Below are 24,160 nucleotides of genomic sequence, written 5' to 3'. Positions count from 1 at the left end.
TTCCATGGTACAAAAAGAAGAACAATGCCGCCTCTAGCAAAATTTTCTTCATGCATGACAATGCTCCATCTCATGCTGCAAAGAATACTTCTGTGTCATTGGCTGCTATGGGCATAAAAGGAGAGAAATTCATGGTGTGGCCCCCATCCTCCCCTGACCTCAACCCTACTGAAAACCTTTGGAGCATCCTCAAGCTAAAGATCTATGAGGGTGGGAGGCAGTTCACATCAAAACAGCAGCTCTGGGAGGATATTCTGACATCCTGCAAAGAAATCCAAGTAGAAACTCTCCAAAAACTCACAAGTTCAATGGATGCAAGAATTGTGAAGGAGATATTAAAGAAGGGCTCCTATGTTAACATGTAACTTGGCCTGTTAAGATGTTTTTGATTGAAATAGCTTTTGATTTCAGTAAATATGACCTCCTGATGATGCAAATTCAATGAATGACCATTTTCAGTTCTTTACAACTGATAAAATCTTTTAAAACTCTGTTTTGCATAATATTGTGGAACAGTGCATTTTGAGGTTTTATTTAAAAAAAAAAAGGTTATCATTATGAAGTTTGTTCAAAAACATCTGAATTATGCTCTAACGGCTGATGTCTTGAAAAACATTCTGTCATTTGCATTAATATTTAGGAAAATAAGAGGAAAATGTCATTTGCATAATAATGTGTAAAGCAGTGTACCGTTTAGGGATGCACCGATACTAGTATCTATTATCAGTGCTCATACCAAGCCCCAATACTCATACTCTTACACTGCAGATATTTTACTCAGTATCATAAAAGCATGAGGTCTACCTCTCATTATGTGAGTATTAGTGGTGTCAAAATAAACCATTCTGGATCAGAAAACAAATCTTAACAACAAAGGTCTGAGTGTATCAGTTGATGGAGCCCTGATTTGGTAAAAATGTAGCATGACTCAGAGTTTGGACCGGTTTTAATGTTAGAAATTTGTTGTACCTTCATTCAATACATGAATGAAATGAGACGTGTTTCCAGGAATATGCACTTTATTGTGTGCTGCTGCATATCAGGACATCTCCGTCAACCCCCCGTGACCACGTATATCTGCGCATGCGTAACTCTACCGAGCATGCTGGGAACTGGAGTTCTAACGTTACTAACACATAACATCACAAAATTGGTAAAATTGGAGGTTCTGCTCCTTGTTATCATAGCTCATTCCACCATCATGGCCTTGCGTCTTTAATATCGGGTGACTCGCTTTGACATTTTACCTTTAAACGAGAGTTAACGTGAGCCGTAGGTGCTCACTAGGCAGCTGGATGTTTCGCAGATCATCGTCAAAACATCTCACAATTACAGCTGTCCCCCTCAAAATCAAGTCATGTGGACTTAATATAAAGGAAGGATAACTTTCAAAATGTCTGCCTTTCTTTACGCTTAGGAGAAAAGCCACTAAGAACAACAAAGGACAAACATGCTGGATCATTAAACTTTTCTCAGTTAAAACTCAGGGGAGTCTTCAGTTAACAGGTATCCACATCCTGGTTTGCTTCCAGGGTTTAAAACTGTAACGTGTCCTTTTTAAAATGATGGATTTAGTGACATAATCTATATGTCTGAGCCCACTGATGTGGTATCAAACAGAGGATTTTAGAGATCGATGATATCTGAATGGGATGTAGACTAAATATTCACATCAAGAGAAATCATGAGAGGAGATATGATGTATAGAAAGCTATTTTTAGTTTACTGTTTTAAATGTTGTTTTAACCCAAACACACAGAGCGTTGTCTAACCAGATTGTCTTTACTTTTTTTTCTTACTATAATCAAGATTTACTAAACTGGTGAAGTTACTAGTACTGAAGGACAAAGATTTATGGACCAGTAAACTAATTTTAACAATTATCTCCTAAGTGTCAAAGTCAGACACCTGGGCAGGTGTATGATGAAACTTCAGTTTATAAATATGATACCAGAACGTTTGTACTATCTTTATTTTACTCTCTTCTTAACATTTTTGAGAGTCTGTCACAACTTGCATTAATCTGATCGTTTCTTCTAGTCAGCCCCCATCCCAAACACCACACATACACTTTACTACAGGACAGCTAGTTTGATCCCTGGTTCTGTCTCCCTCTTTCTGTTCTCATCAGTATTTTGTTTGTCTTGTCAACAAAGTAACTAAATTAACACTAACAAAAATGCACTTCTGAATAACATTGGAAAGTTTTACAAGCTCTTGAAGCAGGGGCGTTTATACTAAAAAAGGAAAGACGAGAGATCAGAGTTTGGCCGTGAGTCAGCACATCTCTGTACATAAGCGTTTCTGTGTTCAGTAGAGACATACAGGCAGGGGAGGAGAAGAGATCCAGACAGGCAGTCATGATAATCAATCACAGATGATGATTAAGATGGATGGACAAAACAATAAAAAGACTGTTGTAGTGATGATTAAGTATCTTTAACTTGCACACGAATATTTTTGACTCATTTTGTGTATTTATCAGTTGAAATGGACACATTTTTGGTCAAAACCAGCGCTTTTGGTAAGGAAATCATTTCAGAAACCCTAGAAGGAAAAACTGAGCAAGGAACATCTGCTTTTAGTAACACTAAAACTGTCTCCAGAAACATTTTAAACTGACCATATTAACACCACAGTGACATTTCTGAGTTTAAATTCAGAGCTTTGTGATTTTAAGTGACTTTACTTTTTATTGTCTTACAGTTTTTATGCTTTTTACTGTTTACATGTTTCAAAGTTTTAGTGTTTTGGTTGATTAAAATTAAATTTTCCAAAACATATCATATTTTTCTCCCTCATTTGTATGTTTGCTCTCTTTGTATCTGTCCTGTTGCACACTCTAAATGAGGGTTGTCTCTCAAATTTAAATGAAATAAATGATGATAGTATCTGGTGAAAAAGTGATAAATAAGTCAGAACCTGGTGAAAACAGAAATTTACTCCTAATCAGGGGAAATACAGTATGCATGTCTGTCCTGGGCTTCCATACCTCGTAGACTTATGGCTCCAAAAAGCTCCATGATCCAATTTTTGGGTACCAAATCCACCAGTTGAGGACTACAGCTCTTCCCAACATTTACAGTTGTAAATAGTTACATTGCAATCAGATTATTTCTGTGCTGATTATCTCCAATATTTGGAAAATCCTCCTTTTTCAGCGAGCCTTCTTTGTCTCCACAGCATGGCAGTCACGAGTGGGAGCTGCTGAACTTATTTCTGTTGGAGCAATGTTATCAGGGCTAATGAGTGACTTACAGATACCTGATCCTGCATGTTCGGCAGTATGAAAAATAATTTGATATTTGTTTCAGGTTGTGAACAACTCTAATGACCCGTACAGACTGTGGAGCTTCAGAAAAGTCAGTCTTACCTGAGAGTGAAGTTAATGAGCTGAGCAGAGCTGGCCATGAGGATGTAGAAGGTGGCGATGTCAGTCTTCTTCAGCGGTTTGGAGGACGTCCGTATGATGATGGCATTGCCCAGCTTGAGTCTAGAAAGCGTTGCCATCCCTTTGGGCACCTGCAGAAGCCGAACACTGCCAATCCTCTGCATGGGCGTAACAGGAATGTACTCCGCCTGCCGCGGTGAGCCGCCCCAGCGACTGCCATCCAAAGAATTACACTTCCCCTTGACTTTGGGCTGCGCCTGGTAGTAAAGCTCCACAGGATTCCCTGTAGACGGGTCCTGTCTCTCCCTGCTAGTGCCCTCGACCCCCGGAGCAAACCAGCCCAGCGGGGGAGCGAGCTCAGCCATGCAGGTGCCCCTCTCACCTCCCATGGCACAGGAACCCCTGACCTCCTGAGTCTGCCAGAAAGCATACACTGTCACACACGGTAGCTCATCCACGGCCCCTTCCCCTCGGCCCCAGTCCCTCCCCGCCACGTAGAAGAGCACCCGCACTTTGGGCTTGGAGGAGAAAACACGAGGCGTCAGCACGAAGGCCTGGATCTTCCAGTTGAAGGTAAAGACCTCAGGAGCGTTGTAGAGCTGCACAGACTGGACCAGGTCTAGAGGCACAAGCTGCTCGGTGGACATGGAGCCGTAGCTGGCGTTGACAGCGGGCTGGCGGCTGGCTCTGAGGATAACAAACGGCTGTGTGTGACTCTGCATGCTGGAGTTCCTCATGAAGTCTTGCCCAGCCTCCTTAAGGAAGAGATAATCCGCATCTCGCACCTCATAGTTGACTGGAAGGAAGGCAGGGAAAGGCACTGGGCTCCTCGTGTCTGTCAGCTCTTTACTGCTCAAATCTGTAAGGAGAAACATGAAAGTTTATTCAAAAACATGAGATTAAACTACTTCAAAGCTGCCACACTTCTGTTAGTGTACTAAATTCATCACATTCCACACATGACTGAGGACAAATAAATCCTAAATGTTAGACTTTATTTGGATTCTACACAAAATAAAACCAGTACGTAAAAATTCAGTGACACTTTGAAAAATACCAAGAGCGTGCCAGGACCTGACACTTGAGTTAAAGAGAGCAAACCAAGGCCAACTTATCAACTGAGTGGGGCATCAAGGTATTACACTAAAAGGCCTCTGAGCTTAACCTTAAAAGTTTTGAATCAGTCATTCACATAAGTGAAATAAAGTAAATTAGAGCAAGGGAAGCTTTAGAGTGTTTTTTTTGTGTGTGAGGCAGGAGAAACTTCAAGGACGAAGCAGCGAATGAACTGTGTGGCTTTTTTAAGAGACCGACAACAAATTACAAGCATCGGGAGGGGTGAGGGGTGGAAGCATTTTATCCTTCTGACATTTAAAAAATAACTTTCCCTCCACAATATAGGAGAGTAAAAGTGGCCAAATATGTTCAATCAGGTTCTAAAACCTTCTTTATGTACATAAAAAAAATATTTATTTCTGGTGCTGTTGTTTCCCTGTGGATCATTTAATGTTGCATTAGAATTTATTACAGTTCCTGAGATAACTGTTAACACATGCACATCCTAGTAGGAGACTTTACCTTAGGATGACGGTGAGAATGAAGAGAAAATACTGGACAAAGCAACAGAACCCAACTCTATAATGACAGTTTTTACTATTAAATCAAAGCTGCTGAAACTGGACTGGCTCACAGTGGGGTAAAACGACGTTAGCTAAGAGCACTTGAGCTTGTCTGGTGATTTTGGAATCTTCTGACTATGAAATGCTTTTAACACCACAAGTGACATTTCCCCATTCACTCCACACTCACATGCTGAAAGCATAGCCTGCTGTAAGGTGGCCATCAGCATTAGCCAGTCACATTCTTACACATTCACACACTGCTGAGAGCAAATTGGAGTGTTGTTTAACCTCCTAAGACCCTGCATGACCACATGAAGTTGAATTCTGGTAACATAGTAATAATTTCTGCTATTAGAACTTTTGAGACAATTGTCCAGAATGTCCATTGTAATTTAAGGAATTAACTTGAAATATAAAGCTAATTTGCTGTTTGAATATTTTTAGGAATTTGCTTGAAAATAATGCAATACATTCTGGAAAATTAGTGGATATATGTTATGTATTTTTGTAGAGTTTCATTGAAAGATTTGGCCCTGATTCTTTGGGGGTTATTTTCTTTGGAAATTTATTTGCAAACTTTTGGGAAGTGGATTAGGGGGTAAGGGCTGTCCTTGGAAAATTTTAGGAATCCTCATGGAAATATCAAGGAATTTACTCATGTTAGGGTTTTTCTGTTATTTTCATGGATTTTAGGGGGGACATTATTTGTAATTTTTAAAAGAATTTCCAACGAGATAAAATTTGCCTTGTAATTTGGGGACTTTCCTTAAATTTTCCTAGAATTTGCATGGATGTTTTTGGGGTGGGTGCATTTCCAGTGAGATTTTAAGCTTTATGATATACTTTCACTTAAAGATTTTAAGACTATTTGAAGAAATTTTGGGGTATTTTTATGGAACCTCCAATCTACTTGAAAGACAACAGACTCCATAAATGTCTGATGGCCACTTTATTATGTGCATGGCAGTCACAATGGTCACCAACTACTTACACTCAGTCACAGTGAATTTTCCTAAACTATACCTTAAACTTCATTTTGGACTCAAAGGTCCATGTCAGCACACGTAAACAAATTCTAAGTAATTAACAATATTTCCAGTAATAAGATAGGAACTTTCCATGCAGCATATTAGCTTTTGCATATAATGCTGATCTTCAGTGACAAACGCTGGGCATCATCATCACCATCACTCAAGTCAGTCCTAATATTATGCCCCTGATATAGAACTTTGCCCACCATAATAAGGACCTTATCATAGATATATAGTCATACATTTCATCACAGGGCCCTGGGTACCAGCCCAGGGCTGGGGGAGCGTCAGGAGTCATATGCTGACACATACATGTGCCGCTGAGCAGACAAGGTCAAGCTCAACATCATTTTTTGTGTCCATGCCTTTTCACCCAGTGACAGGCCCAGAGACTGACGGTGTTTTATGGGCCCTTGGGACATTCACAGCACAACAGGGGGCTTGTGGCAAACCCACCTGGACAGTACCTTAGGCCTTTTACTCAGCCTTAAAAGTGTGGACCTGTTATGTTCTCAACAGATTTTCTCCCATGCCCCTGGTAATATGCAAGGACATCCAGAGCACAACCTGGGTTGTGCCAATCCTCCTTTCTGTCCCCAGGTGGGATTACTCTCCATTTTTTCAGCCTCAATTTCTGGCCCGAATATGCCTAAAATATCTGCACAATACTGTATATTTCTGCAGAGACCTGACACACCAGAAAGACCATTTCATACATCCATGGCATGGGGTACATTTCACACCCAACTGGGCAACAGAGCAGACATAGTTTTTGGGAAGGGGAGAACCTTTTAAAGAAATCTCATGGGATGTTGTAGGTAAACTGTCATTTCAATACACCATTCTTCACTACCAGTGGAACCAATTGGTGAATAAAAATCTTACCAAAAATGGTCGGAAGAAAAGCAAAAACACATTTTCCAACAGGGAAAGCTTTGAGCGCAGGTTGTTGCTTTACTTTTAATAAAGACATGTAGTCCAGTTCTGATCAAAGCTCTCTAGCTGCATCCATGTTAATCTAGTGGCAGTTACCAGGTCTATAATGGATGCTCTGTCTGGATGGATGCTGAACAAATCTACCTACAGGTACAAATAAAGGCTCCTGAACCTGAGTCTCTTAACTGGCTGCCATTTTTTACAGGCTTGCAGCACAACTTAACCACGCCCTTGGCTATTGCATCAGTCACAAATGACGCTGAAGATCACTTTTATTCTCTAGAAAAGAGGTTCCCCAACTTTTCAGCCCGTGACCCCTAAAATAACAGTGACCAAGACCAGGGACCCCCACTGTCCTGAAGATTGGTTGTGGCATAGTTGAACATAGCCATGCACATCTAACTGCCGTCATGTTCAGGAGTTTTTTATCATTGCTTGGATTTCAGCATAAATTTCAACAAATAACCAAAAAAATGAAACGTTTTTGTTTTCAATTGAACCTCTTTTATGCATATATTTTACAAAAGTGTGCAAAATATACAATTTAAAACCATTTCAAAATACTCTCTGTTTCTTGGAAGGCATCTCGCAACCCCCACTCAGTGTCTCGCAACCCCCAGTTTGGGAACCACTGCTCTAGAAAATCAATCAATCCTTTTTTACATAGCGCCAATTCATGACCAAAGTTATCTCAAGACACCTAACAAAGAGTGCAGGTCTAGACCATAATCTCTCTTGTGGCCTATCATAATAAAGACCAGCATTAATCATTAATATCACAGTACACTATATATAAACCCTACAATAATAAAGACCAGTGTTAATCACCATGTGCACAGCACTAGCTGTATTTAGTCCCGTTACAATGCCAACAAAAACCTCCCCTTAAGGGGCAGAAATGTCCAGCCAACCAGACTCATGTTCACAGCCTTCTGCCAAAGCTGCATTGAGGTTTGAAAGGGTTTCAGGAAGCGTTTCAGCTTGTAGCTTTACAAGATGGACAGTCTAATGGCAGATATGGAATTTGGCCAATCCATCGGCTTTGCAAGGTTAAAACACCGGCTTGCCCTGATTTCACACTGAGATTTTTACTAGGTGGCCTGGCAGGTAAAGTAAGGGTGGAAAATTTGTGCTCGCTCATGCAGCTCATCCTGAAAAGTTCAGAATGTTTATTAAAAGTGTCTTATGTCACTGAAAACACAATGGATTAAACCCCAGTGCAGACTTAAATTGTTGCTGTAGAGGCTTTCTTAAAGAGTGCTACTAAAGATGCAATTAAAACAACTCAGTATGTAAAATACATGAGAAATAAAGCTCAGACAACTCTCCCTGCAGCGGAAAAAGTAATTATATTATTTTGTTGACCTCTAAACCTCTTTTAATTTGTGTACACTCCCTTTAGATATTGACTTCATATCATAGACAGATAATAAACTAGAACTAAAACTTCTTTTGCAGTGGAATTTAAATATAGTGGCAGTAAACAGGTTTATGAAGAGTAGAGTAAATGGCAAGAGATTGAAATTTCTCTTTAAAAATACAGCCTGTCATGTAATATTGTTAGACTTCAATATATCTCTTCCTCTGCCCCACTTTCACCTCGTTCACGGCTGATCTGCTTTCCCTATATAGAGGGAGAGGAAAGGTGGGATCTGATACATCTGGCACAAGATTGAAATCAGCCATCAAAAACTGGGATTAAAATGGCTTTGCAGATTGTCATCAGGCTGTGAATATCCAGCAGATCCTCCATGCGGAAAAAAAAAGGTAGAAATACTGCAAAACACCACGTGAGGGGAATTTTACTGGAAATATTGAGCCCACAAAGGCAGAATACTTCTCAAGCAATGTATTTCTTTTAATGTGATGTGCATTGATGTGTCAGTTTCTTCCTCCTGGATGCTTCAGCTCCACTCTTGTTATTGTTCAAAGACTGCATCGATTACTAGCTAAGTTTAACACTCATATGAAGTGCAAAGACACCAGGAGTGAGTAAAAATAAACGCTGAGCACAAACAGTGTCTGATTGGGTTTAAAAGCTTAATAGGGAACGGTTTGCTTCAGCAGAGAGCTGAGCAGAGACAGAGGTCACCCGGCCATCGTGTGTCCTCATTAAACGTCCATCTTTGACAGAATTATGAAGATTATAGCAGCTGACCTGCGTGTGCTCTGTTGATCTGGTTGCTAATTGCCCTACTTGTTGAATTAAGGCCAAAAACACTGGTGTTTACTCCACAGATTATGACAAAATGGATAAAACTGCATTAGCAAAGTAAAAAAACAACTTCAGCAGCATCTCAAAACATCATCCCACAAGAGCACCCTTAAAGAAATTGCACAAAATGTGTGAAATTATGACAAAAGATGACAGTTACAAAGCCGTCTGTCACTGAATTATTAATTGTTATTCATCTATTGAGGAAGGCTTGCATTTTTTCTTTGTAAATATCAGCGGTCATGTCCCTTATGGTTGCTGCCATCTGACAGCTCTGTCCATCATTTTCTCTTCTGTTTTTCATCTCCGAGCGCCGTCATGATACGTGACAGTTACCACAGCAATAACTATACCGTATGTCACAATCATGTCAACCCGGTGGCCCTTGGAGGAACACAACAGCGTCTCTTTTTTCTCTCGGGGGTGTCTGTCATGTTCAGCGAGTGGGCAGTACTGCCTGAGAGACCGTGTTGCGGGTGCAGGGGATGCGGGCTGTCCTGGCTTAGCCTTCCAGTGGCCGCAGTGACAGATGTGCTGTTTAATACCAGCGCTGGCAGCAGCTCCGGCTGGAGTGAATATAAACTGGCTCAGTGTCTCCAGGAGGGAGAAAGCACCGCCAATGTAGTGACAACTCACATGCAAGCTCGTCCCTTTAGTGTCGGGTGTGATGGGTCAGCTGTGCTCGTGTTGTTTCACACGCCTTCCCTTTCGTGAAACCCAAAGGGGAGCGTTTTAAATGAGGCATACAAAGCACGCAATCCATTTGTGAGCATGATAGCAGACTTCGCAGGCGCTGTTTGTGTATGATTCATGGCAGGCCAGGAGGTGCATCCTTCTCCTGTGCCAATATTTCAGATACTTAGATAACAAGAAGTGAATGTGAGCAAAACTCTTCCTCTATGGTGCTCTCATCGGGATGAGAGTCCTGCCCTCCACTGATAAACATGAGAGCAAATCCACTGCACCAGCTGTGCCAGCCTCTAAAATCACTCATTTTGGAGACTGAGCTTCTCTTCCTCCTTGGCTGAGTCAGAAAGCATCAGTGTTGCCATGCAGATGATTCTAAAAGCCACCTCTTCATGGCTGTGCTCCTGCAGCATGAACATGTACAATGCATTGCGGTGTTGCTTATTTAATTTTTCCACAGTATGTAGGTTAAGTGCTATCTCTGAGTGGGAAAAGAACAGAAGTTTCCCTTTATGTCTGGGTTTAAATCATCAGTTGTTAATCACATCTTTGTTCATCTTTCTGTGTGTCTAAATGAGAATGCTGCCAGGGAAAAAGGTTTGATTCAGAGTTCATAATTTGAAACTAGCTCTATTGTATCTGTGAATGACTGCAGAAAATTAGCTCCAGGTTAGGCTTCTCATCCAAAAAATGAGTATGTGACATTTCAAAAAATATCTTCTCATGTGAATAACATCCTGTATCTTTGCTGTTTTTGTTTGCCCTTTGGTATAAAGCAATATAAGAGGTTTGCTTTTTTGCATTAGAACAGAAATGGCCAGCAGCCCAATCATACTTAAGTTTAAAAACTACAACACACAAAGAGAGATTTTGTTCTGTGCTATATTTAAGAAACTGCAAAGTTTACTTAGGGATTAAGACACACAGATTCATTTCCAAATAATGTTCCCCATCACCGGTTTTAATAACAACACTGCTGTTTTTAATGAGCAACATTTTACCCTGCAGTTTGTCTTCTAGTTCAAAATTAAAAATCCCTTCATAGGTCAGCTAACTTCCCTTCAGTGGTTTGTCTTTGAGCTTTATTTCTCTAATTGTAATCAATCTTGGTATTATTCTATTAAATTGCACATGGCCTGAGCAGCCACTTTGAATTCTAATGTGCTGTAATGACTTTTACCATATGTGCAAAACAGCTTGCAGAAGCAAGGCGACTCCCAATGGCACCACAGAAGACAACAATGGGCGTCTGCATTTTAATCAGTAATTGAGAGATTAAAAGCGCTGCTTGTGTCTCATAGTTTCACTTTGAAGATGTCTCTCAGAGGTTTTAGAAGATGGGTTACATGTACAAATGAGAGTTTTTCTCATTTTGGAACATGTTGGCATCAAGGCTGGAATATAACCCTTCAAACTCTGCTGGATCGTTGACGATCCCAAGGGGGAGCACAAGCATGATTCACAGTATCTCAGGAACCATAGGACAGATCTCTCTGGACTAAAGCGTGATCTGAAGCTTACTTTTTGGCAATCTCCAGATGGTTCCTGCCGTTTATATCCCTTCCAGAACATTTTAAATCCCGACACAAAACGCAGTGTTTATTCAGAGTTTTGGCACTACAAATCCACATCACTGAATCCATGATAATGACTATTTATCATGTTTTCTTGGCAGTAAAGACCAATAAGGGCCAGCCAAAGACTACAAGAGTCAAGGCAGTTATCTGCCAGTTTTGACAGGTGAGAAAAACTAGTCCTTTATGGCTAAAATAATGAAAATAGGGTGTTTGTGCTGCTAAAATGGGATTTATGCACATTTTACCACATGCATGCAAAATGTGCATTGGATTTACAGAGCTAGTTTACAGTGATAGTTCCTGTTGGGTGTTTGTTTGCATGTCATCTTTTCTCCTGATAGACAAGGCTTATAGAAGCTAAATGCAGATGTGACAAGGCTTGGTCATTGTTGATCTGGGTGTAGTTTGTAAAAAAAAAAATGATGAGTTTCAATTTACGTTGTGTAATTTTACTTGGTCTTTCTGGTCATAGAAGGTTTGATGAACTAATCTAAAATCCTTGCAGCACACATATTCCAGGTTGTCCTGAAAAAAAAATGTCTATAACTTGATTGGCTTAAGAGGGTTGCATAAAAAATACAGGTAGAGCAAAAACAGCAAAAACTGGCTTAGGGTTCCAAGGGTTACCTTTTTTATCTACCTGAATTTAAATATCTACTAGCCACAAACATTTTTACCAGCCAGTCTATTTTAAAAGCAGCATTATTTGATGGGGTATAATATAAAAATCAAGGCTAACAAATTTTCAAGTTACAGGCTATTTAATAAGAGGGTGTTGTTGCCCAATTATTCTAACTGTTGCTCATTTTAAGCCATGTTCCCAATCAATCTGTCCTGGTCTTGACCATGCAAATGTATGCTGCGCTTCCTACAGGGGCACTGTAAATTCAGAAGCATTTCCCTGCAAGTTTTGCTTGCTAGAATTGGATGTTTTTTGTCATTTTTCTGCAGCCTTCAGTCATAATTTTTGGCTTTGTTTAACTTTCTTGGACTTGTGGCAAGTGAGACATTTGTTCAAACACACTTTTAGCAGATTTACTAGCTGCAATGGAGAACTACTCAAACCATCCCACCACACAGCTGCCTGTAAAAAGCAACTCTGACACAAGGAAGAGGAGGCAAGGTTTTGTGGTCAGTGAGTGTTTAGGTTTGCTCATAAAATCAGTAGGAACAAGCAGGAAAAAAGGGGGTTAATTTACGCCTTTTACTCAAACAAAATCACTCTTTTAGGTCACTATTTTTACTTGCCCCAGTGACTGGTGAGCAAATTCACCTGACACTGCTCAAAAATACCCACATTTGGCTGGTGGTGGGTGCTAAGGTCCCACCCTGGGTGGCATTAAAGTCCCTGTAAAGTGATAAAAACAACTTCATTTTAGGTTTGTTGTATGACAGGCCAATGTGTTATGAATCACAAGGCCAAATTCCAGTCATGAAAAACATCTCTACGTTTATCAAATTAAGCTTCGAGATCCTGAAAAATGAGGCAGGTGTGGGCGTGTCACTTGAATGTGTTGAAGCCACACCCACTCACAAAAAATACGATCCTCGTAGATTTTAAATAATGCTTCTGATCATAGAGCAGCTGTTTGGCTCTGTGCCAGAGCAGGGAAACAGAACTTGGGGTTAAATTTACTGTTTTCTGGCACAAATCTCTCTGTTATGATATTTTTAATGACCCATAGTCTACCTTGACTGATAGATTTGGGAAATTTACCACAAAATTAGGGAAGAGACCGATCCAATATCGGTATCGGGTCCGATATGGTGCTTTGATCCAAGTGACCAATCCAAATCCATCCTACAGTTTGTGGTAGACCATGAACGCACCACAGTCTAACACGAGACAGTCTGTGTGTAACTGAGCTAGTATTAGTTGGGGATGTTCTTAGCGGTATAATTACCTAGTTGATTAAACGTAAATCTATATTTAGAATAGTCAAAACTATGACTCTCTATGAGAGAACACAAAGAAGAGTGGGTGTGACGTTAGCCTGATAATACTCTGTACAGCGTGGCTAGCATTGAAAGCTAGCGCCGTCTGCCTTTGTTCCTCTTTGCAGATTAATATTGTGCTTTGATATTTGGCCTCTTTTCACTTCAGGTGAGTAGTCATACATGGGCTTAACCCTCGACAGCCCACATACGACTTTATTTCCATTTACTACTTTGGAAAACTGTCGTACCACGGTCTTCCTACTATACGCTAACAGCTTAGCCACCGCCAAGCTTCCCATTGTTTACATCCGGTGAAGGGTCAGAGAGGAAGGCTGCGGCCATTAACTGAAGTTACAGCGGTCTCTAGTAGCGGGAGGTTCATTAAAGAGCATTATAGACAGGGATTTCAAGCCCCTGTTCTTAAAAAATCATAGGTAACTAGTTTACTAATAAATATTATTTATTTTTAGTAATAGTTCAGATAAATTTGTTTGGAATACATTTAATTTAAATTTATTTTTGTTGGGTTTTTTTTTGCTTTTTAATAAGAGGAGCTGGGTGGTTTACTGCAGCCTCATGTAACATCACACATTATACCAACAACAATAATAATTGTTAAAAACAAACATATCCGAATCAGTATCTGCATCGGCACATATTCATCGGAATCGGATCGGAACTGAAAAAAGGTGGATTGGTGAATTTCTACTCAAAATGAACAAAAACAGCATTTAGCTGGCTGTTAACTTCCAGGGACATTAAGACCAATGATGTCATGGGCTCAGATTTTTGCCCTGCTCAAATAAAACCAAGCCAAGAAATAGTTGAACAACTGTCTAACAGTCTAACTCCAAAATTTAGTCACACATAGATCTCAGTGTTTTTACATGTTTACAGTAACTTTATTCCAACATATCCAGTGTGTTGAGACACAAAATTTGGATTTCACTTTACATGCACTTTAATGAAGATGATATTAACTTTAATTATGCAGGTGGAGAAGACAAAACTCTGTCTTTAAACTCATGTGAATAAGATGTTTAATATTTGCCTGCCTGACCTTTTCAATACTTTAAATAAAGCCCAAAAAATCTCATTAGGATCTGAGCCTGCTGTTAATTAAAACTTTGAACGCAACTTTTTGAGTCTTTTCTAGAATATTTAGACATTTTGCAGTCAAAATTTACAGATGCAACACACATTAACAAGTTACAAGTTGCAAAAAGTTAAAAGCATCTACCAGTATTGTGGTTAATTAAAAAAGGTCATAAAGTCTGTTAAAGGTCTTGAAGATGTATTGCATTTTGGAAACACAAGCAGTACTACAACGCATTGTCACATTCAAGAGCCTAATTAGAATGTGTGGTCCCAATTAAATGAAAAGTCACAAAGACTCTGACTTCTTTGGAACCTTCCTGAACTTCTACCCTGACATATAAGGACTGCAAGAATGTGGAGAAAAAATAACTCTGCAAACTTTGCCAAAAAAGTGTAGAAGACAGTTCAGTGGTGATGTATTTATAATCTGTGACTGAGGTTCTCCTGCTGATTTGTGGAGAATTATATACAGATAACAGGCCTGATCCAACATTTTTCAAGGCTCAAAATGAGACTACAACTCATCTTATCTCTAAATCTTATAGTCTAGTCTAAGCACTCTTGACAGCATTACAATTGTATCATGCACATGCTTGCGGAAATGCTTTATACAAACACACAAATAAGATGTGCTTATCATATGGTCTGTAATGCTAGGCAGGCAGTGAGGGGATGGAGGAGATAAGGAGAGAGAGAAGGAGGGAGAGGAGGGGGGTGCTTGAGCTTGTGCACTGATTGGTAGGGATTGCTATGTCCAATGAGACGCTCAAAGCTGCTTTAAAAATCTCAATTTCACCATTTTCGTTATGATTTCATCCACATAAATCAGTCAGCCTGCCCCCCCAGGAAATAGTCATTTATGGAGCAGTTACAGGCAATATAGTGCATGTCTTCATGATGGGCTTTTCCTCCATTATCAAAGTTGGGAACTGAGATAGTCTGTCTCTTGTTTCGACTCAGAATGTGTGAAAATTGGGCTTTCAAGTGGACATTCATGGGGGAATTTAATACTTCCCACACAGAGATACAGAAGCAGAGTACCAGGCATTAAAGCACAGCTCAAATAGTAATATAAACTCCTATACCCCAGACAAATTTCATCCTTTATGTTTTATACACCACTCACAGGAGTGACACCTCTTTGCCTCAAGTAAAACACATATGCTAATGTTAGAGTCGCTGAGATGATGTATCACAGTGGAATGAGATGAAAGTTGTTGGCACAAATGAGGACATTTATATATTATTTAGACCCCTAGAGAAAGCTGTTTTACTGCTGGCATGGCACAGTTGAGAGAGGGCCCAGCCCCAATCAGAAGGGTGCACAATATAAACAGTCCTGTCTTCACGTTTTCATTATTAAATTGCAGATAAAGTATGGATGCTTAAACACTGAAAGCCCGAGAGGCTTCAGGTCAGCTCACTGTACTTTGGCATAGCCAAGTCTAGTTCTCTCTCTCATGTGCAGCTTTAATTTTAATGCACAACAACAGACAAGCGATTAATTCCAGGTCACTAACCTTGTGTAACAACTGCTGTAATTGTTGCAAAGAATATGTGTAAGATCCTCCAGCTCTGGTAGTAAAGGCTCATTTTGGCACCCAGCGCGGCTCGCTTTTCCAGGCAACTTCCCAGTGTCCGTGGCTTAGTGCTGTTTCAGCGGAGCATGGAGCGGATTGTAAAATCCATTTCTGCAGTTCGCACACTTAACATAATCACACCTGTGGGAGTAGAAAATGGAGTTTAGTCCGCGTTGGAGGTAATAACGAGAACGCATCGATTCTGTGGCAGGTTTGTGCGTAAAAGTTGTGCGTAACGATCCTGGAGATGTATCCTTAGAAGACTTTATTGTCCGACTGGAACGAGCAGGAGTCCTCAGCTGAAGCGATTTAAAGGATAATTTCCTGTTTTGATCAATAACTCCCTTGTAAGCGTAATAATCGCTGCGTACAAGTCCCTCGGAATGACTCGGTCTCCCGGTCTGCCAGCGCGGCTGGGACTCTGCGGTGTTAAACGGCTGTTAGCAGATCACTGACTGTCTTGTGCGCAATCCTCAGGGCACTAAACTCATCATCTGTCACTGTTCATCTGCTCAGGAAGCCACGTCCATGTACGCAGCTGGTAGGATTAACCCTGCGTTGGTTTTAATGTCATGACAGAAAACATGATCAGACTTGACGGGGGGGCTGATGTTTTCTGAATTTTGATCGCTGGATCTGGTAGAGCGAGACCCTGAGTGAACTTCCAGTGAAACTGGCAGTTTGTGGCCATTAAGGGGGTAAATGATCGGATTTAAATGATGCATGAAGAAAGTGGAAGCTAGTTTGACGTACTCTGTATGACTTCTGGCGAGAAAAGTCAGCCAAATTAGGAAGCAAATATCGAAAAAGTGTTGTTATAGGGGAAAACTACGGAAGCCCTAAGCAGACATTAATGCACGGTGTATTTAACTCAATTTCCCGCGATGAGGGACAAATTTTAGTTGTTCTATCACGATCTTGACTTATTTTTCTCGCTGTGTCAGGACATTGATGGTAGTTTCCTTTTATAATGAGGTAATTTCTCAAGATTTTGAAACTGAAATTGGCGCATCACAGAAAAACTGAGGCAAAATAAAGATATGAATGCATGTCCTCTTTCAGCTTCTGTTCTAAACATTATTTCCTGATATCATTGGTACTTTTTCCTTGTAACTGATTGGCTAAAATGTGATGAATTTAGGGTGTTCTTGTCCCAGATTGTCATAAACTAACGCCCTGGCACGTTTGGCATCCCACAAGCTTTTATTCTGTTCATCGCTAAACCATTTGGAATTTTTTATAATTGTCTACAGCAGCAGTTTTTCTCTGTTTCCCCCTTAGGTTTAATGTATTCTCCCAAGATTTAGTTGAATTTTACACACATGGAGGTGAACCTGCAGTCTGAGCTATAATAGGATGCATGGTCATAACTATTAAAGGCTGATTTTTATTCAACCAGAGCATATCAGACTAATTGGGACATATTTGCATCACACTTACCTCATTATCAAAGTTCATTCAAAATTTAGACATCAGTTCTTACATTATAGATATAACTCCACTTCAGCAGTGTTACATCTTCTTTTGACATACTGGCTTTAAAAAAAAACATCAGCTTTAATTGCAGTGATATTTACACTGTAATGGTTCCTGAGTGGCTCATGGCATCAGGTGGGTTTTAGTGCCCTCTGATGGTTAAAAAGAGTTCCCATGTCAGCAAAGCAAAGGTGAGCAACTGAAATTTGCTTGCAGCCCAGTTGCATCAGAAATGATATGGCTTTCAACTCATTTGAGCTCATTTTGTCAACAGAGAACCTGATGAGGGAATTTATATTCATGCATGTACCCACATGATTTCTTTAAATGTGGAAGGAAAGCTGTGGGAACACTGCTGCAACACTGTTTTGTGTGTTTAAGTAACAAGGAAGAAATCAGCTGGGGGAAATACAACTATCAGTCTGTTTTTTGGAAAGAGAAAGCAGGAACTCTTCCATGCAAGTCTAAGCAAAGCTTGGTGGTCAAATTTGCATCTTTTTGCATCAACAACGCCTATGTGTTTGCAGACCTGTAAATAAAGTTCAGTTCAGTTTCTGCTAATTCAATCATTAATAGTCAGAAAAAGTTTCAAAATTACACTTAAGTTGCATAGGAATGGAGGGCATTCATGAAAAATTGCAGACAAAACCCTCTGGAAACTGAAATTGCATCAGTACAGGAATACTGCAAAAGTTTTATGCAATTTTAAACTTGTGCAGGAGATTCCCTACAACTTTTGATCATTGAAATTCAGAAATTACCCAGTAATCATTGCCTTGGACTTAAACTTTTGTTGCATTGTTGTCAGAAAATATTTGCATTTTTACTAATATCCAACTGAGATCCAATTGAGTTAACTATGATGACCATGCAACAGTCACACAGTTACTCTGATGACCACTCAACAGTCACACAGTTACTCTGATGACCACTCAACGGTCACACAGTTACTCTGATGACCACTCAACGGTCACACAGTAACTATGATGACCATGCAACAGTCACACAGTTACTCTGATGACCACTCAACGGTCACACAGTTACTCTGATGACCACTCAACGGTCACACAGTAACTATGATGACCATGCAACAGTCACACAGTTACTCTGATGACCACTCAACGGTCACACAGTTACTCTGATGACCACTCAACGGTCACACAGTAACTATGATGACCATGCAACAGTCACACAGTTACTCTGATGACTGTCAACAGTCACAGAGTTACTCTGATGACTGTCAACAGTCACTGACGTAACATAACGTCCCTTTTAGCAGAGATACACATTTTTATACCTTGTCCACTCCATATACCCCTGTTTATATTTTATTGATATATTTATATTTTATTCTATTGCACTACGACAAAGTTTGTTCACTCTGTCTTGGTCAGTTTCAGATTACCCTGTCTATGAATTTATTTCCATTAGAAATCTTTTTTTTTTTTTTTTTGCACTACAACCATTCTTGTCTGGAAATGTATTCATGTAATTTTACAGCTTGGTTCATAAAATAAAACTTTAAATTCAAGAACTATATTTAAAAGCTTCCATTTATAGTGTTTATTGTTGTAGACACTCATACACTGCATATATTTTCTAAAAACTTCTCTTTCCTTTTATATATATATATATTTCTATTTGCAATTGTGATTTTTTTTCTTTTGTTATGATTCTGCTGTTCGCTTTTTGTGATTCTGCTGCTCTAAGTGCCTTGAATTGCCCTCCCTGGGGACAAATAAAGTTGTACAAATAAAGTCGTATTTTGAATTTGAGGTGTTAAATTCTGATATCATGACAGCCCCACTTGAAATTGTAAATGTAATGGGGCTTTTTCTTGGGTAATCAAGAGGATTACCAAACATATCAATACACAGTTTGCAAGGAACCCTCAGAGTACAAGGAGAAAGGAGGAAGTTGCCACAAGCATCTGCTGTGAGCTCATACCAGCTCCTCCAGAGCACTGCAGTTCTGTGATAAGCAGCAACAGTAGCAGTAGCATCCTTGTGTTGGGGTTGCTCCAGCATCCTGTATAGTGCTGCTGTAGGATCATTTATATCCTTCTTATTTACCTGCTTCTCACATACAGTCAAGCAGCAGCTACACCATGCATTAAGAAAAGCTGAGGTAGTTCAACCCCCAAAAAGTTGTTGTAGCACCTCTGATATGGATACATCAGAGCTGGAGGCTGTTTGCAGAGGAAATGAACACTTCTCATATATGCATACAAATGTTACATAAGATTCAGCAGGCCTAAGCAGATGAAAGAAAAAAGAGCATCCCCGTTTCTCTGCTATGTAAATGAAACCTGAGGATTTGGCAACCCAATTGTTTAGTTATCTCCCGTCCAAATCTTCAAATATCTGAGGTATGCTCTTGCATGAGAACTGCCTTCAAGCGGAATCACTTATCAGAAGAGTCAAACATGCTTCCATCATTTAAAAATGATATTAAACTGTGGAAAAAAAAACAAATTCTTTGACCTTCCTCCAGTGACTAAATATCGAGGAAACAGCCACGATAGCTCACAGCTGCAGAGAAAACATATGGCAGAGCCTGTCAAGAATATGTTATGAACACTTAAAGGACAGAGAATCAACAGCAGTCCATGGATATGCAAGTCAGGACGCTGACACAGATGGATGTCACAGCAGAGATGTGCCAGAGTGTGGGAGAGTGGCCATAAACTGGTGATAGATGCGAGTGCCACAAGGAAGGGAATGTGTTTTCAATGTACATCATCCTTCTGTCTGACAGAAAGAGGTAGCTTCAGCTGAGGCACATTAAGACGCACACCGAGCTCTAATGTTCCCATTCTCATTTTCACACAGACTCAGGAAGTGAGCGCACTAAAATTTGCATATATTCACGATAACGTGATGCCTAGCCATTGAAGGTTGAATGTATAGAGTCACAGGTAGTGGTTATGCATATGGACTGATCTGCATAGTCCTCTTTAGTCTCTCACCAGGTGTTTCTGCCGGTCCTGTTTCACTTCTTGTTCTACTTTGAGCTTAACTTGTTTTTAAAACTAATATCCCCACTTGATTCTATTTGACTTAAACTGTTACAGCTGGCAGTTCTTAATAAAGACTTAAGAGTTTCTCATTTTCTAATAAGCAGTCAGCTCTGCTGTTTACTCAAAAGAACTGCTCAGGCTGTCTGTTCAGCTTAGGTGGTAGAGCAGATGCCCCTGCTCAGGAGGTTACAGGCACTGATGCACTGGCTGCAGGTTTAAATCCTGACCCTGGTGCTGTTTAGTGCATGTCTTTGCCCATTTTCTGTCCTCATATATCCTCTCTCTCTTCAGCTTTCCCATCTCAAAAAGAAATGAAGCCCCAAAAAATAATCTAAAAAGCAGTGCCTCTTAACATGACTTAGAGAAGTTACATCTTCTTTAAATGCATGTCTTTAAAATTACTGCTTATTGGCATATCTGAGTGACTAGACACAGGAAGAATAACTGACCTAACCTCTGAAATGTAATACAATCTGCCCCTTTTTCTGAAGGCAGTATGCTGAGGAAACTGCCCAGTATCATGGACATCAACTACACACCCAAAATGTCACTTTTGAGTCCCATCAGCTATAGATTGAGACCACCAAGAAGCACCACAGGATGCCAGGGGAGGTCTTTTCTACCTGTAGTCATCAGACTGTATACTGTCTTCTCTACTCTTTACTGCAGGAAAAAATGCAGTACACCTTTTATATTGTGTGCAGTACTGCTCTCAATATCATGTGTTTAAACTTTTATTTTGTACAGAGAGGCTGTGTAAGATGCTCTTTTTGAGCTTGAATTGGTTTTGAATCCTTATGAAGATCAACCTATTTCAGAATTAGAGTGGGGGGGGTGGGGGGGTCATTCGTTTAAGTTGCCATTGTAGACAATATAAAAAGGAAACATCTGTAGAATATGAAATTAAATCCAAAGCAATAGAAGCAAGTAACATGTACCAAAGCCTAGTGTAACTGGAGAAATAAATGTCTGTACAAAGCACAGAGAATTAAAAATAAAAAATATTCAAATTTAAATACAAAAATGCTGACTTTGCAATATTATAGAATATATAAGAGAAGTATACAGTAAAGTGTTTAAAAAGTCCTGGGTCCCACTTAAGCCTGGCGTATACTCCTGCATCTAATCCACACTTCAGCATACACTGTTGATCCTGAACCCTACGCAGAGGCCTACAAACACAACAGACTTACACCACAAAGATCTAACAGTGTGTCAAAACGACACAGTGCAAGCTCTGGGATGGGTCTGCTAGGTAGCACTCTGTGACAGCTGGTCTCTCGTGTCTACAGGCTTACTGCGTGTTACTTTAGAGTGATAAAAGGCCGCAGACAGCGATACAACTTGCCAGCATCCAAAGATATTAGACATGGATTTTCTTTTTGGTGTATCCCTCAGTGGCAAATGGCAATAATAGCAAAAAACTAAAACTGGAGTTTTCAAATGTGCATAAACATGTTAGTCTAACTGGCTGGTAGGTGGCAGGTACAGACAAATATACTGGGGCAAGGGCAGTCGTCTAGTTAAACAGGCTAATCTAGCAATAACCACTGATCATCCCCACCATGCACATAAAAGTACTGAGCCTGCTATTAGCTCCTTTGCTACTGCTCATCCTGGACCCATGATCTTCCCGTCCTCATGCTCCTCTGTTAGTGTGTTCCCCCCAGTTTCCTCTTGTAGCTCTCCTTAGCCTTCACTATCATCACCTTCAGGACCCCCTGTGTTGTTCTCACCTCCTCCTGATTAACATCTCTGAACAACCTCTTCTTCACATTCAGGATGGCATTGATGTTCTTTCTTGTCCACAGCTTGTTATTTGAAAAACAAAGGAGACTTCTTACAATGGAGAGTCCATCTCCTCACAGTCAGTGGTTGCAGGCTTCCTTTCCATTCGAGGCACATCACAGGGGGGTGAGTTAAATGAGAGGGCATCCAAGAGAGGGGAGGGGTGAAGAGCTGTTTACGTCTTTTACATTAACATAAAGCAAGGGTCATCAAGTACACATGCACAAGGGCCAGATTTAGTCTCAACAGAAAGTCTGGGGGCTGGACTTTCAAATACACAAAAATTAAATAAATATTTTGGTTTAATTTAAATATTTTTGTGATAGTATTTGTATTATCAGTGAGATCTATTCCCACCATCTATAATGATGGCAGGCCTGACGACAGAGTTGGCTTGGCCCCAGAAAATTCCGGAAAATTGGCCCTCCATAATTGTGATTTAGTACCAGTATTTACTAATTTTTGACACTTTTCTTCTGTGTTTGCCATATTTGAACCCCTTTACATTACATTTTCTTTAACAGTTTTTGCAACTTTAAAACCAATTTTTGGCACTTTTAACCCATTTTGATCCTTTTTGTGTCTTTAACCCAATTTTTGCCATTCTTCAACCCATTTAAACCACTTTTCCTGCATGTATTATCCCTTTCGTGCTGCTCTTTTATCATTTTTTGCCTCTTTTCTTTCTTTTTTGCCATTTTTCAACCCTTTTCCTCACTTTTTTGTACTATTTTTAGTCATTTTTATACCTTTTTCCCCTTTGTTTCCTTTTTTACCAAGTTTTGCGACATTTTGACCTCTTTTCCACAACATTTTCTGCCAATTTTTGTCCCTCTGTGCCACTCCACAACCCATTTTGCCACTTATCACTCATTTGTGCTACTCTCTAACCTCTTTTCACTACTTTATCTGGTCATTTTGCAGCACTTCTGCCAACCTTAACTCTTTTTAAAATATCTACTAATTATGAGAGTCAATTTCTGTAAAAACAGAACAAATGTAAAGTCATTCTAAAATTATTTCAATATTAACTGTTCATGGGATGGATTTAACAGCTACAGACATTTAAAGACAAAGGATACTCTTAAAATCAAAACATCTTCTTTTCCTCCTTTTCTGAATTTAATGATCTATTGGGGGCCAGAGAGGAAGCTTTGGGGGGCCTGATATGGCCCCCGGGCCACCAGCTGATGATCCGTGACATACATTAAGTCCAGGGTCTTCTCCTCCCTAGCTGTGAAGCTCATGTGAAGTTTGGTGATATGTCCACCCAGGTGAGATGGTTGAAATCACTCAAGATTATTATGAAAGCACTTGGGAGTGTCAAGAACTAGAAGAACAAAGTTTCTCTAAATAGAGCTAGGATGTATTCACATCAAACATGGTTCTAACTTCCATGCTTGATCAGCGTCCTCGCTCTCCAAAGTGTTCCTCATGCAGTCCAGAAAGAAGAACGAATCAGACTTTGCTCACCAGCTGTTTTTGGTGAAGCTCTGGCAACTGCACAGATGTGATTGGGACCACCAACTGGGCCATCTTGTAGCTCGCCATGACATTCATCTCTGGAAAAGTAAAATGTTGTAAGAAAAGGTGCACAACCAACAGGGCTGACCTCAGCCCTCAGAGGACTGTCAAACAAAGCAGATTCAAGAACTTAGGAGAACTTCATAAAGAGCTTGACTGAGCCATCACACACAGACGGGTCTAGGAAATGGATTACAAGCGTCATGTTCTTTGTGCCAAGCCAATCTTGAACTACAGACAACGTTATAAGCTTCTCACCTGGGCTGAGAAGAAAAAAC

General features: G+C 40.1%; 1 protein-coding gene across 1 annotated transcript in view; it reads right to left on the bottom strand.

Annotated features, from left to right (window-relative positions):
* The window catches only part of LOC121509548 (transmembrane protein 132D), a 68,350-nt gene extending 44,432 nt beyond the window's left edge, over positions 1 to 23,918 (bottom strand). The window contains 4 exon segments of the mRNA XM_041786994.1: positions 3,374 to 4,250; positions 16,016 to 16,147; positions 16,150 to 16,186; positions 23,832 to 23,918. Coding sequence (XP_041642928.1) covers positions 3,374 to 4,250; positions 16,016 to 16,147; positions 16,150 to 16,186; positions 23,832 to 23,918 — 1,133 coding nt within the window.
* Positions 23,919 to 24,160: the final 242 nt, after the last annotated feature.

Source organism: Cheilinus undulatus, linkage group 5, assembly GCF_018320785.1.
Source record: "Cheilinus undulatus linkage group 5, ASM1832078v1, whole genome shotgun sequence".
NCBI classification, from domain to species: domain Eukaryota; kingdom Metazoa; phylum Chordata; class Actinopteri; order Labriformes; family Labridae; genus Cheilinus; species Cheilinus undulatus.
Note: the sequence above shows the minus strand (reverse complement) of the source record. Positions and strands in the feature narration are given on the sequence as shown.